The 14,699-nt window shown below is 45.3% G+C and overlaps 1 protein-coding gene across 7 annotated transcripts in view; it reads left to right on the forward strand.

The window, feature by feature from the left end:
* Positions 1-14,699, forward strand: part of LOC110496750 (CYFIP-related Rac1 interactor A) — a 101,621-nt gene that overhangs the window by 69,659 nt on the left and 17,263 nt on the right. For 3 of the 7 annotated variants that reach the window (XM_036953614.1, XM_036953613.1, XM_036953612.1), the window contains one exon: positions 8,343-8,421. In XM_036953614.1, the coding sequence (XP_036809509.1) occupies positions 8,352-8,421 (70 nt within the window). In that variant the 5' untranslated portion in view covers positions 8,343-8,351. Of the gene's footprint in view, positions 1-8,342; positions 8,422-9,515; positions 9,596-14,699 lie in introns of those variants that run through there. The other 4 variants (XM_036953609.1, XM_036953608.1, XM_036953610.1 and 1 more) reach the window with 3 other exon arrangements.

Here is a 14,699-nt window from a genome sequence, read left to right on the forward strand (position 1 = left end):
GCCGGCTAACTTGGCAGAGTGAGCCCACTGAAGAACGGCCAGACGAGTAGGAACGGGAACGAAAAGAAGGTTCCTAGGACAAGCGCGCGGCGACGGAGTGTGAGTGAGCGCTTGCTTTACCTGCCTCTCAATTCCCCAGACAGTCAACCCGACAACACGCCCCTCAGGGAGAATCCCCTCGGGGTCAGTGGAGGCTACTGAAGAACTGAAGAGACGAGATAAAGCATCAGGCTTGGTGTTCTTAGAGCCCGGACGATAAGAAATCACGAACTCGAAACGAGCGAAAAACAGCGCCCAACGCGCCTGACGCGCATTAAGTCGTTTGGCAGAACGGATGTACTCAAGGTTCCTATGGTCAGTCCAAACGACAAAAGGAACGGTCGCCCCCTCCAACCACTGTCGCCATTCGCCTAGGGCTAACCGGATGGCGAGCAGTTCGCGGTTTCCCACATCATAGTTACGTTCCGACGGGGACAGGCGATGAGAAAAATACGCGCATGGGTGGACCTTGTCGTCAGAGAGGGAGCGCTGAGAAAGAATGGCTCCCACGCCCACCTCTGACGCGTCAACCTCGACAACGAACTGTCTAGAGACGTCAGGTGTAACAAGGATAGGAGCGGATGTAAAACGATTCTTGAGGAGATCAAAAGCTCCCTGGGCGGAAACGGACCACTTAAAGCACGTCTTGACAGAAGTAAGGGCTGTGAGAGGAGCTGCCACCTGACCGAAATTTCGGATGAAACGACGATAGAAGTTCGCGAAGCCGAGAAAGCGCTGCAGCTCGACGCGTGACTTAGGAGCGGGCCAATCAATGACAGCTTGGACCTTAGCGGGATCCATCTTAATGCCTTCAGCGGAAATAACAGAACCGAGAAATGTGACGGAGGAGGCATGAAAAGTGCACTTCTCAGCCTTCACAAAAAGACAATTCTCTAAAAGGCGCTGGAGGACACGTCGAACGTGCTGAAGATGAATCTGGAGTGACGGTGAAAAAATCAGGATATCGTCAAGGTAAACGAAAACAAAGATGTTCAGCATGTCTCTCAGGACATCATTGACTAATGCCTGAAAGACAGCTGGAGCGTTAGCGAGGCCGAAAGGAAGAACCCGGTATTCAAAGTGCCCTAACGGAGTGTTAAACGCCGTCTTCCACTCGTCCCCCTCCCTGATGCGCACGAGATGGTAAGCGTTACGAAGGTCCAACTTAGTGAAAAACCTGGCTCCCTGCAGGATCTCGAAGGCTGAAGACATAAGAGGAAGCGGATAACGATTCTTAACTGTTATGTCATTCAGCCCTCGATAATCTATGCAGGGGCGCAGAGACCCGTCCTTCTTCTTGACAAAAAAAAACCCCGCTCCGGCGGGAGAGGAGGAGGGGACTATGGTACCGGCGTCAAGAGCTACAGACAAATAATCCTCGAGAGCCTTACGTTCGGGAGCCGACAGAGAGTATAGTCTACCCCGGGGGGGAGTGGTTCCCGGAAGGAGATCAATACTACAATCATACGACCGGTGTGGAGGAAGAGAGGTGGCCCTGGACCGACTGAACACCGTGCGCAGATCGTGATATTCCTCCGGCACCCCTGTCAAATCACCAGGCTCCTCCTGTGAAGAAGAAACAGAGGAAACAGGAGGGATAGCAGACATTAAACATTTCACATGACAAGAGACGTTCCAGGAGAGGATAGAATTACTAGACCAATTAATGGAAGGATTATGACAAACTAGCCAGGGATGGCCCAAAACAACAGGTGTAAAAGGTGAACGAAAAATCAAAAAGGAAATGGTTTCGCTATGATTACCAGAAACAGTGAGGGTTAAAGGTAGCGTCTCACGCTGAATCCTGGGGAGAGGACTACCATCCAGGGCGAACAAGGCCGTGGACTCCCTTAACTGTCTGAGAGGAATGTCATGTTCCCGAGCCCAGGTCTCGTCCATAAAACAGCCCTCCGCCCCAGAGTCTATTAAGGCACTGCAGGAAGCTGACGAACCGGTCCAGCGTAGATGGACCGACAAGGTAGTGCAGGATCTTGAAGGAGAGACAGGAGTAGTAGCGCTCACCAGTAGCCCTCCGCTTACTGATGAGCTCTGGCTTTTACTGGACATGAAGTGACAAAATGACCAGCAGAACCGCAATAGAGACAGAGGCGGTTGGTGATTCTCCGTTCCCTCTCCTTAGTCGAGATGCGGATACCTCCCAGCTGCATAGGCTCAGCTCCCGAGCCGGCAGAGGAAGATGGTAGTGATGCGGAGAGGGGGGCAACGGAGAACGCGAGCTCCTTTCCACGAGCTCGGTGACGAAGATCAACCCGTCGCTCAATGCGAATAGCGAGTTCAATCAAGGAATCCACGCTGGAAGGAACCTCCCGGGAGAGAATCTCATCCTTTACCTCTGCGCGGAGACCCTCCAGAAGACGAGCGAGCAAAGCCGGCTCGTTCCAGCCACTGGAGGCAGCAAGAGTGCGAAACTCAATAGAGTAGTCTGTTATGGATCGATTGCCTTGACATAGGGAAGACAGGGCCCTGGAAGCCTCCTCCCCAAAAACAGATCGATCAAAAACCCGTATCATCTCCTCCTTAAAGTCCTGATACTGGTTAGTACACTCAGCCCTTGCCTCCCAGATTGCCGTGCCCCACTCACGAGCCCGTCCAGTAAGGAGAGATATGACGTAGGCGACACGAGCAGTGCTCCTGGCGTAAGTGTTGGGCTGGAGAGAAAACACAATATCACACTGGGTGAGGAACGAGCGGCATTCAGTGGGCTCCCCAGAGTAACACGGCGGGTTATTGATTCTGGGCTCCGGAGATTCGAAAGCCCTGGAAGTGGCCGGTGGATCGAGGCGGAGATGGTGAACCTGTTCTGTGAGGTTGGAGACTTGGGTGGCCAGGGTCTCAACGGCATGTCGAGCAGCAGACAATTCCTGCTCGTGTCTGCCTAGCATCGCTCCCTGGATCTCGACGGCTGAGTGGAGAGGATCCGAAGTCGCTGGGTCCATTCTTGGTCGGATTCTTCTGTTACGGTGCGTGAATGAGGACCCAAAAGCGAATTAACAAAACAGAGTATCTTTAATTACAAAACAAAACGTAGGCTCAGACGGACAGGCAGATTCCGACAGGACAGGACAAGGTTACAGGAACACGACGATGGTCTGGTTCAGGCATGAATGACACAAACAAACAAACAAGAATCCGACAAGGACAGGAGCAGAAACAGAGAGAGATATAGGGACCTAATCAGAGGGAAAAAGGGAACAGGTGGGGAACGGGGTGAATGGGTAGTTAGAGGAGACAAGGGACAGCTGGGGGAAAGCGGGGGAGAAAAGGTAACCTGACACGACCAGCAGAGGGAGACAGGGTGAAGGGAAAGGACAGAGACAAGACAACATGACAGTACATGACACAGACTCTCAGTTATCTTGGTTTGTCTAACTCAGACTCTCAGTTAAAACCTTGGTTTGTCTAACTCAGACTCTCAGTTATCTTGGTTTGTCTAACTCAGACTCTCAGTTATCTTGGTTTGTCTAACTCAGACTCTCAGTTATCTTGGTTTGTCTAACTCAGACTCTCAGTTATCTTGGTTTGTCTAACTCAGACTCTCAGTTTAAACCTTGGTTTGTCTAACTCAGACTCTCAGTTATCTTGGTTTGTCTAATTCAGACTCTCAGTTAAAACCTTGGTTTGTCTAACTCAGACTCTCAGTTATCTTGGTTTGTCTAACTCAGACTCTCAGTTATCTTGGTTTGTCTAATTCAGACTCTCAGTTAAAACCTTGGTTTGTCTAACTCAGACTCTCAGTTATCTTGGTTTGTCTAACTCAGACTCTCAGTTATCTTGGTTTGTCTAACTCAGACTCTCAGTTATCTTGGTTTGTCTAATTCAGACTCTCAGTTATCTTGGTTTGTCTAACTCAGACTCTCAGTTATCTTGGTTTGTCTAACTCAGACTCTCAGTTACCTTGGTTTGTCTAACTCAGACTCTCAGTTACCTTGGTTTGTCTAACTCAGACTCTCAGTTACCTTGGTTTGTCTAACTCAGACTCTCAGTTTAAACCTTGGTTTGTCTAACTCAGACTCTCAGTTTAAACCTTGGTTTGTCTAACTCAGACTCTCAGTTATCTTGGTTTGTCTAACTCAGACTCTCAGTTATCTTGGTTTGTCTAACTCAGACTCTCAGTTACCTTGGTTTGTCTAACTCAGACTCTCAGTTACCTTGGTTTGTCTAACTCAGACTCTCAGTTTAAACCTTGGTTTGTCTAACTCAGACTCTCAGTTTAAACCTTGGTTTGTCTAACTCAGACTCTCAGTTATCTTGGTTTGTCTAACTCAGACTCTCAGTTATCTTGGTTTGTCTAACTCAGACTCTCAGTTTAAACCTTGGTTTGTCTAACTCAGACTCTCAGTTTAAACCTTGGTTTGTCTAACTCAGACTCTCAGTTATCTTGGTTTGTCTAACTCAGACTCTCAGTTATCTTGGTTTGTCTAACTCAGACTCTCAGTTAAAACCTTGGTTTGTCTAACTCAGACTCTCAGTTATCTTGGTTTGTCTAACTCAGACTCTCAGTTATCTTGGTTTGTCTAACTCAGACTCTCAGTTATCTTGGTTTGTCTAACTCAGACTCTCAGTTTAAACCTTGGTTTGAAGGGAATGTGGTGCCATTTGGGACGCTGGCATTGTCTTTCGGATCACCTTGGCAACGCAGGAAATATGAATTCATGCACAGCATGCTATCAACAGTAGATATACTGTTAGACCTGCTATCAACAGTAGATATACTGTTAGACCTGCTATCAACAGTAGATAAACTGTTAGACCTGCTATCAACAGACAGCAGATAAACTGTTAGACCTGCTATCAACAGACAGTAGATAAACTGTTAGACCTGCTATCAACAGTAGATATACTGTTAGACCTGCTATCAACAGTAGATCTACTGTTAGACCTGCTATCAACAGTAGATATACTGTTAGACATGCTATCAACAGACATTAGATATACTGTTAGACCTGCTATCAACAGTAGATCTACTGTTAGACCTGCTATCAACAGTAGATCTACCGTCAGACCTGTTATTAACAGTAGATCTACTGTTAGACCTGCTATCAACAGTAGATATACTGTTAGACCTGCTATCAACAGTAGATCTACTGTCAGACCTGTTATTAACAGTATATCTACTGTTAGACCTGCTATCAACAGTAGATCTACTGTCAGACCTGCTATCAACAGTAGATATACTGTTAGACCTGCTATCAACAGACAGTAGATATACTGTTAGACCTGCAATCAACAGACAGTAGATATACTGTTAGACCTGCTATCAACAGACAGTAAATATACTGTTAGACCTGCTATCAACAGACAGTAGATATACTGTTAGACCTGCTATCAACAGTAGATAAACTGTCAGACCTGCTATCAACAGTAGATATACTGTTAGACCTGCTATCAACAGTAGATATACTGTTAGACCTGCTATCAACAGACAGTAGATATACTGTTAGACCTGCTATCAACAGTAGATAAACTGTCAGACCGGCTATCAACAGACAGTAGATATACTGTTAGACCTGCTATCAACAGTAGATCTACTGTTAGACCTGCTATCAACAGACAGTAGATAAACTGTTAGACCTGCTATCAACAGACAGTAGATAAACTGTTAGACCTGCTATCAACAGACAGTAGATATACTGTTAGACCTGCTATCAACAGACAGTAAATATACTGTTAGACCTGCTATCAACAGTAGATAAACTGTTAGACCTGCTATCAACAGACAGTAAATATACTGTTAGACCTGCTATCAACAGTAGATATACTGTTAGACCTGCTATCAACAGTAGATAAACTGTTAGACCTGCTATCAACAGTAGATATACTGTTAGACCTGCTATCAACAGTAGATATACTGTTAGACCTGCTATCAACAGACAGTAGATAAACTGTTAGACCTGCTATCAACAGTAGATATACTGTTAGACCTGCTATCAACAGACAGTAGATAAACTGTTAGACCTGCTATCAACAGTAGATATACTGTTAGACCTGCTATCAACAGTAGATATACTGTTAGACCTGCTATCAACAGACAGTAGATAAACTGTTAGACCTGCTATCAACAGACAGTAAATATACTGTTAGACCTGCTATCAACAGTAGATAAACTGTTAGACCTGCTATCAACAGTAGATAAACTGTTAGACCTGCTATCAACAGACAGTAGATATACTGTTAGACCTGCTATCAACAGACAGTAGATATACTGTTAGACCTGCTATCAACAGACAGTAAATATACTGTTAGACCTGCTATCAACAGTAGATAAACTGTTAGACCTGCTATCAACAGTAGATAAACTGTTAGACCTGCTATCAACAGACATTGATCTGAGAGAGGTTAGCTACATTTCGTGTGTGCCTCTGAAAACTGACCCAACATCTGCACGTTCTGTAGCCTTTATATGGACAATATGAACTGATTGATTGATCGATTCAATGATGATTGATTGATTGATTCATTAATCAATAGAGAGTTTCATTTTAACTGTGGATAATTCATCAATAAGGCACGAGGGGGTGTGGTAATGGCTAATATACCACAACTATGGCCTGTTCCTGTACACCACACAACGCAGAGTGCCTGGGCACAGCCCTTAGCCGTGAGATACTGGCCATGTACCACAAACCTCCGAGGTGCCTTATTGCTATTATAAACTGGTTACCAACGTAATTAGAGGTGTAAATATAATTGTTTTGTCATGAACATGGTATAAAGTCTGATATACCATGGCTTTTTTTAGCCAATCAGCATTCAGGGCTCGAACCACACTGTTTATAAAGCCAGATGAACAATTAGGGGAGACAATAGGTCAGGAAAGGTGATTAGATGAGAGTGAGGCTAAAATAACATGGTTTCTACAACAATATAACATAGAAAAGCATTTCTCTGTACTGTTAGTCTCTCTCTCTCCAGGTTGGGGTTAGTTATACTGTTAGTCTATGTGTCTCCAGGTTGGGGTTAGTTCTACTGTTAGTCTCTCTCTCTCCAGGTTGGGGTTAGTTCTACTGTTAGTCTATGTGTCTCCAGGTTGGGGTTAGTTCTACTGTTAGTCTCTCTCTCTCCAGGTTGGGGTTAGTTCTACTGTTAGTCTCTCTCTCTCCAGGTTGGGGTTAGTTCTACTGTTAGTCTATGTGTCTCCAGGTTGGGGTTAGTTCTACTGTTAGTCTCTCTCTCTCTCCAGGTTGGGGTTAGTTCTACTGTTAGTCTCTCTCTCTCTCCAGGTTGGGGTTAGTTCTACTGTTAGTCTATGTGTCTCCAGGTTGGGGTTAGTTCTACTGTTAGTCTCTCTCTCTCTCCAGGTTGGGGTTAGTTCTACTGTTAGTCTCTCTCTCTCCAGGTTGGGGTTAGTTCTACTGTTAGTCTATGTGTCTCCAGGTTGGGGTTAGTTCTACTGTTAGTCTCTCTCTCTCCAGGTTGGGGTTAGTTCTACTGTTAGTCTATGTGTCTCCAGGTTGGGGTTAGTTCTACTGTTAGTCTCTCTCTCTCCAGGTTGGGGTTAGTTCTACTGTTAGTCTATGTGTCTCCAGGTTGGGGTTAGTTCTACTGTTAGTCTCTCTCTCTCCAGGTTGGGGTTAGTTCTACTGTTAGTCTCTCTCTCTCCAGGTTGGGGTTAGTTCTACTGTTAGTCTATGTGTCTCCAGGTTGGGGTTAGTTCTACTGTTAGTCTCTCTCTCTCTCCAGGTTGGGGTTAGTTCTACTGTTAGTCTCTCTCTCTCTCTCCAGGTTGGGGTTAGTTCTACTGTTAGTCTATGTGTCTCCAGGTTGGGGTTAGTTCTACTGTTAGTCTCTCTCTCTCTCCAGGTTGGGGTTAGTTCTACTGTTAGTCTCTCTCTCTCCAGGTTGGGGTTAGTTCTACTGTTAGTCTATGTGTCTCCAGGTTGGGGTTAGTTCTACTGTTAGTCTCTCTCTCTCTCCAGGTTGGGGTTAGTTCTACTGTTAGTCTATGTGTCTCCAGGTTGGGGTTAGTTCTACTGTTAGTCTCTCTCTCTCCAGGAGGTTGGGGTTAGTTCTACTGTTAGTCTATGTGTCTCCAGGTTGGGGTTAGTTCTACTGTTAGTCTACGTGTCTCCAGTCCAGGTTGGGATTAGTTCTACTGTTAGTATATGTCTCTCCAGTCCAGGTTGGGGTTCGTTCTACTGTTAGTCTCTCTCTCTCCAGGTTGGGGTTAGTTCTACTGTTAGTCTCTCTCTCTCCAGGAGGTCGGGGTTAGTTCTACTGTTAGTCTCTCTCTCTCCAGGAGGTTGGGGTTAGTTCTACTGTTTGTCTATCTCTCTCCTGTCCAGGTTGCAGCCATGGGGAACCTCATTAAGGTCCTTGGCAAGGATTTAGAAAACTGTCCACATTTTTTCCTGGACTTTGAAAGTAAGTGAGCGCTGTTATGTGCATGCATATGTGCGTGTTTTTGACGTCTGTATCGGTGTGTGATGCAGGGTGGAGGTCAGAGGTGAAGGATGGGGTTTTAGATGTGGGTTGATGTTCTCATGGTGTGTTGGAGTGTCGTTGTGTTGTGTGTGGTGTTTGTCATGTTCAGAAACTCTCTACACTCACTCATTCTTGGACCTTCTGAACTGAACCAATCAGTCCTCATAAAGCCCCATGTCCATGATCCCTTTGTAGTTTAGCTCATCTTTAATTTAAGTTGACTTCACAATAAACAGAGGATAGTGGAGATAGTTCAGACAATATGATAGTTCAGATGTACCCAGCAGCCCTTCAGTACTGAGAAGCTGGACAGATGTACCCAGCAGCCCTCCAGTACTGAGAAGCTGGACAGATGTACCCAGCATTCCTCCAGTACTGAGAAGCTGGACAGATGTACCCAGCAGCCCTCCAGTACTGAGAAGCTGGACAGATGTACCCAGCAGCCCTCCAGTACTGAGAAGCTGGACAGATGTACCCAGCAGCCCTCCAGTACTGAGAAGCTGGACAGATGTACCCAGCAGCCCTCCAGTACTGAGAAGCTGGACAGATGTACCCAGCAGTTCCCCAGTACTGAGAAGCTGGACAGATGTACCCAGCAGTTCTCCAGTACTGAGAAGCTGGACAGATGTACCTAGCAGCCCTCCAGTACTGAGAAGCTGGACAGATGTACCCAGCAGTTCTCCAGTACTGAGAAGCTGGACAGATGTACCCAGCAGCCCTCCAGTACTGAGAAGCTGGACAGACGTACCTAGCAGCCCTCCAGTACTGAGAAGCTGGACAGACATACCCAGCAGTTCTCCAGTACTGAGAAGCTGGACAGCAGAGAGCTAGAAGAAAACTAAACAGAGAGTGAGATGGGAGAGAGTGATCTGTCTGTCCACGTTGCCATGCAAACACCACCCACAACCACAACATACCTGGGCGGAGTATGCCACCATCACACCCGACCCAACCCACCCACACCACACACACGTCCCTCACACCACCCCCTCACCATCCACACACACTCCTCTTCTCCCCTCTCTCTGTTCTAGGAGACTCATGGGTAACCTCCTAAAAGTGCTGGCTTGCTCCGAACTAGAGCATGGCCCAATAGTTTTCCTTGACTTTGAACGTGAGACCATCCTCTTTTTATTTATTTTCTTCTCTGTGTTTCTATTTTCTTTTGTCTTACTTTTTAGTTCTTCCTTCATTCTGTCCATGTGTTGTTTGTCATCTACCTGTAGTCTTCCTCCTCCTCCATGTTTCTCTCCTCAGTCGTCACCTTACACTCCATTTTTTCAGCTCAAGAGAAAGGGGAAAGGGGGGGATACCTAGTCAGTTGTCCAACTGAATATATTCAACTGAAATGTGTCTTCCACATTTAACCCAACTCCTCTGAGGCTGGTCTTCATATGTAATAACTAATCTGCTGTTATATGAGAAGACTAGTTATGAGAATACTAGTTATGAGAAGACTAGTAATGTGAAGACTAGTAATGAGAAGACTAGTAATGAGAAGACTAGTAATGTGAAGACTAGTTATGAGAAGACTAGTAATGTGAAGACTAGTTATGAGAAGACTAGTTATGTGAAGACTAGTTATGTGAAGACTAGTAATGTGAAGACTAGTAATGTGAAGACTAGTAATGTGAAGACTATTAATGAGAAGACTAGTAATGTGAAGACTAGTAATGTGAAGACTAGTTATGTGAAGACTAGTTATGTGAAGACTAGTTATGAGAAGACTAGTTATGTGAAGACTAATAATGAGAAGACTAGTTATGAGAAGACTAGTAATGTGAAGACTAGTTATGTGAAAACTAGTTATGAGAAGACTAGTTATGTGAAGACTAGTTATGAGAAGACTAGTAATGTGAAGACTAGTTATGTGAAGACTAGTTATGTGAAGACTAGTATAAGCAAGAAGCCAGAATATGGCGACTACTAATTCAAATTGTATCCAGATTTTAAGATTGGAATCAGGCCCTTGCTTTTCTCTTCTTGCTATGAGATAAAGATGTCTTACAGCCTCAGAACATCTATATCTATCTTGTTGCTATGAGATAAAGATGTCTTGCAGCCTCAGACCATCTATATCTATCTTCTTGCTATGAGATAAAGATGTCTTGCAGCCTCAGACCATCTATATCTATCTTCTTGCTATGAGATAAAGATGTCTTGCAGCCTCAGACCATCTATATCTAACCACCCCTCTCTTCTTACCTCTATGCAATGCTGTCAGATGAGCGTGTGAGAGTGTGTGCATGTGTTTATATTTAAAATATGGTGTGTGCGTGAGTGTGTGTGCCAGAGGATGCTGGTAGGAGGAGCTATAGGAGGAAGGTCTCATCGTAATGGCTGGAATGGAATGAAATGGAACTAAGTTAGACGTGTGGTTTCCATGAGTCTGATACCGTACCATGAATTCTATTCCAGCCATCACAATGAGTCCGTCCAACTATGACTCCTCCCGGCAGCCTCCTGTGGCGTTCATATGCCTGTTTGTGTGTGTATGGGGGGCAGCGAGGGTCGTTTACAAGATAACCGCCTCCATCCTCGCCTTCCCTCTTTCCACACTGACCTCTAACTTCCTGCCTTCCTTCCTTCCTTCCTGCCTTCTCCAAAGTTCCCCGTTTATTAACAGAAATGTTTCCTTCCACTGGTCGATTCTGTTATAGATCCTATGGAAGAGGGAGAGCCCACTGCTAGAGAGAAAGGGATGTTGGTCCTAAAGCAGAGTAAACCCCCTCTCTACAGTAGCACTGTACTCTCCTGCTCCAGTGAGAGGCAGAAGTCACCTCTGTCACACAGATGAAAGCTTGAGTTAACAATAACACAGACCAAAGCTAAAGACCTACTCCATAACCTATAACTGTAATAATTCACCTTCATCTAGAATAAAACAAAGCATCGACACAATAACTCATCTAAACAGGGTCAAATCCATTACAAACCAATCAACATAGACCAGAGATATAGGTCAACTCCATTACAAACCAAACAACATAGACCAGGGATATAGGTCAACTCCATTACAAACCAAACAACATAGACCAGGGATATGAGTCAACTCCATTACAAACCAAACATCATAGACCAGGGATACGGGTCAACTCCATTACAAACGAAACAACACAGACCAGGGATATAGGTCAACTCCATTACAAACCAAACATCATAGACCAGGGATACGGGTCAACTCCATTACAAACCAATCAACATAGACCAGGGATATAGGTCAACTCCATTACAAACGAAACAACATAGACCAGGGATATAGGTCAACTCCATTACAAACAAAACAACATGGACCAGGGATACGGGTCAACTCCATTACAAACAAAACAACATAGACCAGGGATACGGGTCAACTCCATTACAAACAAAACAACATGGACCAGGGATACGGGTCAACAACAGGGAAGTGTAACCTGGGATAATTAAACAGACGTTATTAACAGCTCCTTTGTGTATGTGAGGAGAGTGTGAGGCGTTCCATCTCTACGGTAACGCAGGAGTGGATTCATGGAGCAGAGAGCACAGGTGTCTCTGAATCCCTGCAAATTACACAACAAAATGGCCACAACATCCGCTGAACACGAACATGAACAAACAGACACTGTCACGTGTTTATCAGAGTCCGAAAACGAGTATGCGTAATAGTTGGCAGGGTTCTATAATATTGGACCGTTGGTTTTCATACTTTTTGGAATCGTCGGCGCTATTTTATCTACCTGTCGCTACCTTCAAGTGGCTGGATCTGCTGGGAGGTGCACGTTAGGGCCGTGTGTGTGTGTGTGTGTGTGTGTGTGTGTGTCCCACGGATGGATGGTCACAATGTAGCTATGTCACGCCGAACTGTCTCTTCTGGGGACTCTGAATTAGTTAGTTGTTAGTTAGTTAGTTAGTTATTAGTTAGTTGGCCTCTTGCCGTCAGAATAAGTTGTCCCCTGCCTGTCCCGTTTAGTCACTGACTGACACACACACACACACACACACACACACACACACACACACACACACACACACACACACACACACACAGTTGGTAGAGCATGGCACTTGCAACTCCAAGGGCCATGGGTTCGATTCCCAAAGGGGACCACCAGTATGAACAAATATCTTTTTAATTACAAAAAAAAAATGTAAAATTAGCAACAGAAAAAAAAGCCTACAGTACAGTGATTGAGAGGCAACGTGTGTGTACTTTAGTTTTGGCTGTTCAGCTGATCTGGCTACGACCTTTGGATGAGAGACAAAAAAAGAAGAAGATGTATGTGAACTCCATTTGGCAGTTCACATACACTACCCACAATCCTCCTCTGGATATGAAAGCCCATTTCTAAATGTGGATCTCTGTGACGTAGAAGCGTAGAGGGAGACAATGCTATAGGAACACATCAGGCTGACGCAGGGCTAAAAAAAGAAAATGCTGTATTGTGAATTTAGCAACACTATTCTCTACAGCTCTCACCCTCTCTGTGCCCACACACACACTCTCTCTCTCTCTCTCTCTCTCTCTCATTCTCTCAGCAGTCTTTTCAGGGTTTCTTCCACTCCCACAGCCCCTCTTTCCACCTCTCTCTCGCTCTCATTCTCTCTCTCTCTCTTCCACTCCCACAGCCCCTCTTTCCACCTCTCTTTCTCCACCATATGGATCTTTCTTTGCTGTCTCTACTTGGATTGTTCTTCCTGTTCCTGTCCTCTCTCTCTCTTCCTATATCTCGTCCCATCCATCCATCTCTCTTTTTCTCTCCCCCTCCCCCTCTCTCTCTCCCCCCCTCCCCCTCTCTCTCTCCCCCTTCCTCTGACCACAGTGCAGCCCGGTTTCCAGTGCAGCCCAGCTGCTGGCCGGCATGCATGCAGCAGATTGGTCAGACCTTTCCTGTTCTGTTTAATCTGGGGGATTGTTTAATCGGGCCTGGCCAACCCCAGAGCCCTGACTGCTTTGTGAGAGTCAGCGACAACACAGGTCTTGGGACTATACATCCTTTAAACACGGTTCATAAAGGAATTGGAAAGTCAAAATCAAGGATTCCAGGGTCTTTCTCATCCACATTTTCAAGACCTTAAGATATACAATTGTATAATTTATATAATTATAGATATAAGGCCCCCCCCCCCCCCCCCCCCCACCCATAAAGAGCATGCAAGAAGTGTTTTTAAAAAGTAGGCAATTTAAGCCTTATCAATGCATAATTGTATTACATTTTATTTAACTAGGCAAGTAGGTTATGAAGAAATTCTTATTTACAATGATAACCTACCAAGAGGCAGAAGGCCTCCTGCAGGACTGGGGGGGGGGGAGCTGGGACACATTTTTTTTTTTAAAGTATCAACTAAAAATATAGGGCAAAAAACACATCACGACAAGAGAGACAACACAACACTACGTAAAGAGAGAGACCTGCAGCGACAACAACAGTCAGGGGTGATACGATATCACTGACATCATATCACAACAACCCAAGCTTTAGGTCGTGCTTCCCTGACTCCTGTGTGTGACAGAGCTGATTAACTAGCTTATTCCGATTATATTAATTCACCTCAAAAAGGGGGGGGGGGGGGGGGGTGCAGATCCTTGACCTGACATGTGACCATGTAACTCAAACGTCAAGTAACAAATGAACCAGCCTGCTGACATACATGCAGAATTCAATGACAAGCAAAAAAAATGGACACTTTTTACACACAACTCTTCACGGGAAATATGTCGAACGTAGAAGGTGAAGTGACACAAAAGCGTGAACAAATATCAAATCAAACTAAGATGTTATTGGTCACATACACATGGTTAGCAGATGCCCCCTCTGGGACAGGACAGCCTAATCTACTGTAGTAGTGGAGGTACTGTACAGACACATATCTCATGTCAAGATCTGGACCTCTGTGGTGTAGTGACTGTACAGATATTTATATTGCAAAGATCTTCGTGCTAATTCTCTTTCAATCCTCATCCTCCCTTGGTCACTAAACACCCTTCCCCTTACTCCCCCAACCTGTCCTATAAACCGAACCCCAATTCCCCCCCCCCCCACACACCCTGTCCTATAACCTAAACCTCAATTCTCCCCCTCACACACCCTGTCCTATAACCTAAATCCCCCCCACACACACCCTGTCCTATAACCTAAACCCCAATTACCCCCCCCACACACCCTGTCCTATAACCTAAACCCCAAATCCCCCACACATACCCTGTCCCTACTCTCCTCTCCAAAATTAAACTTCCCATA

The sequence above is a fragment of the Oncorhynchus mykiss genome, chromosome 18 (genome assembly GCF_013265735.2).
Source record: "Oncorhynchus mykiss isolate Arlee chromosome 18, USDA_OmykA_1.1, whole genome shotgun sequence".
Lineage (NCBI taxonomy): Eukaryota > Metazoa > Chordata > Actinopteri > Salmoniformes > Salmonidae > Oncorhynchus > Oncorhynchus mykiss.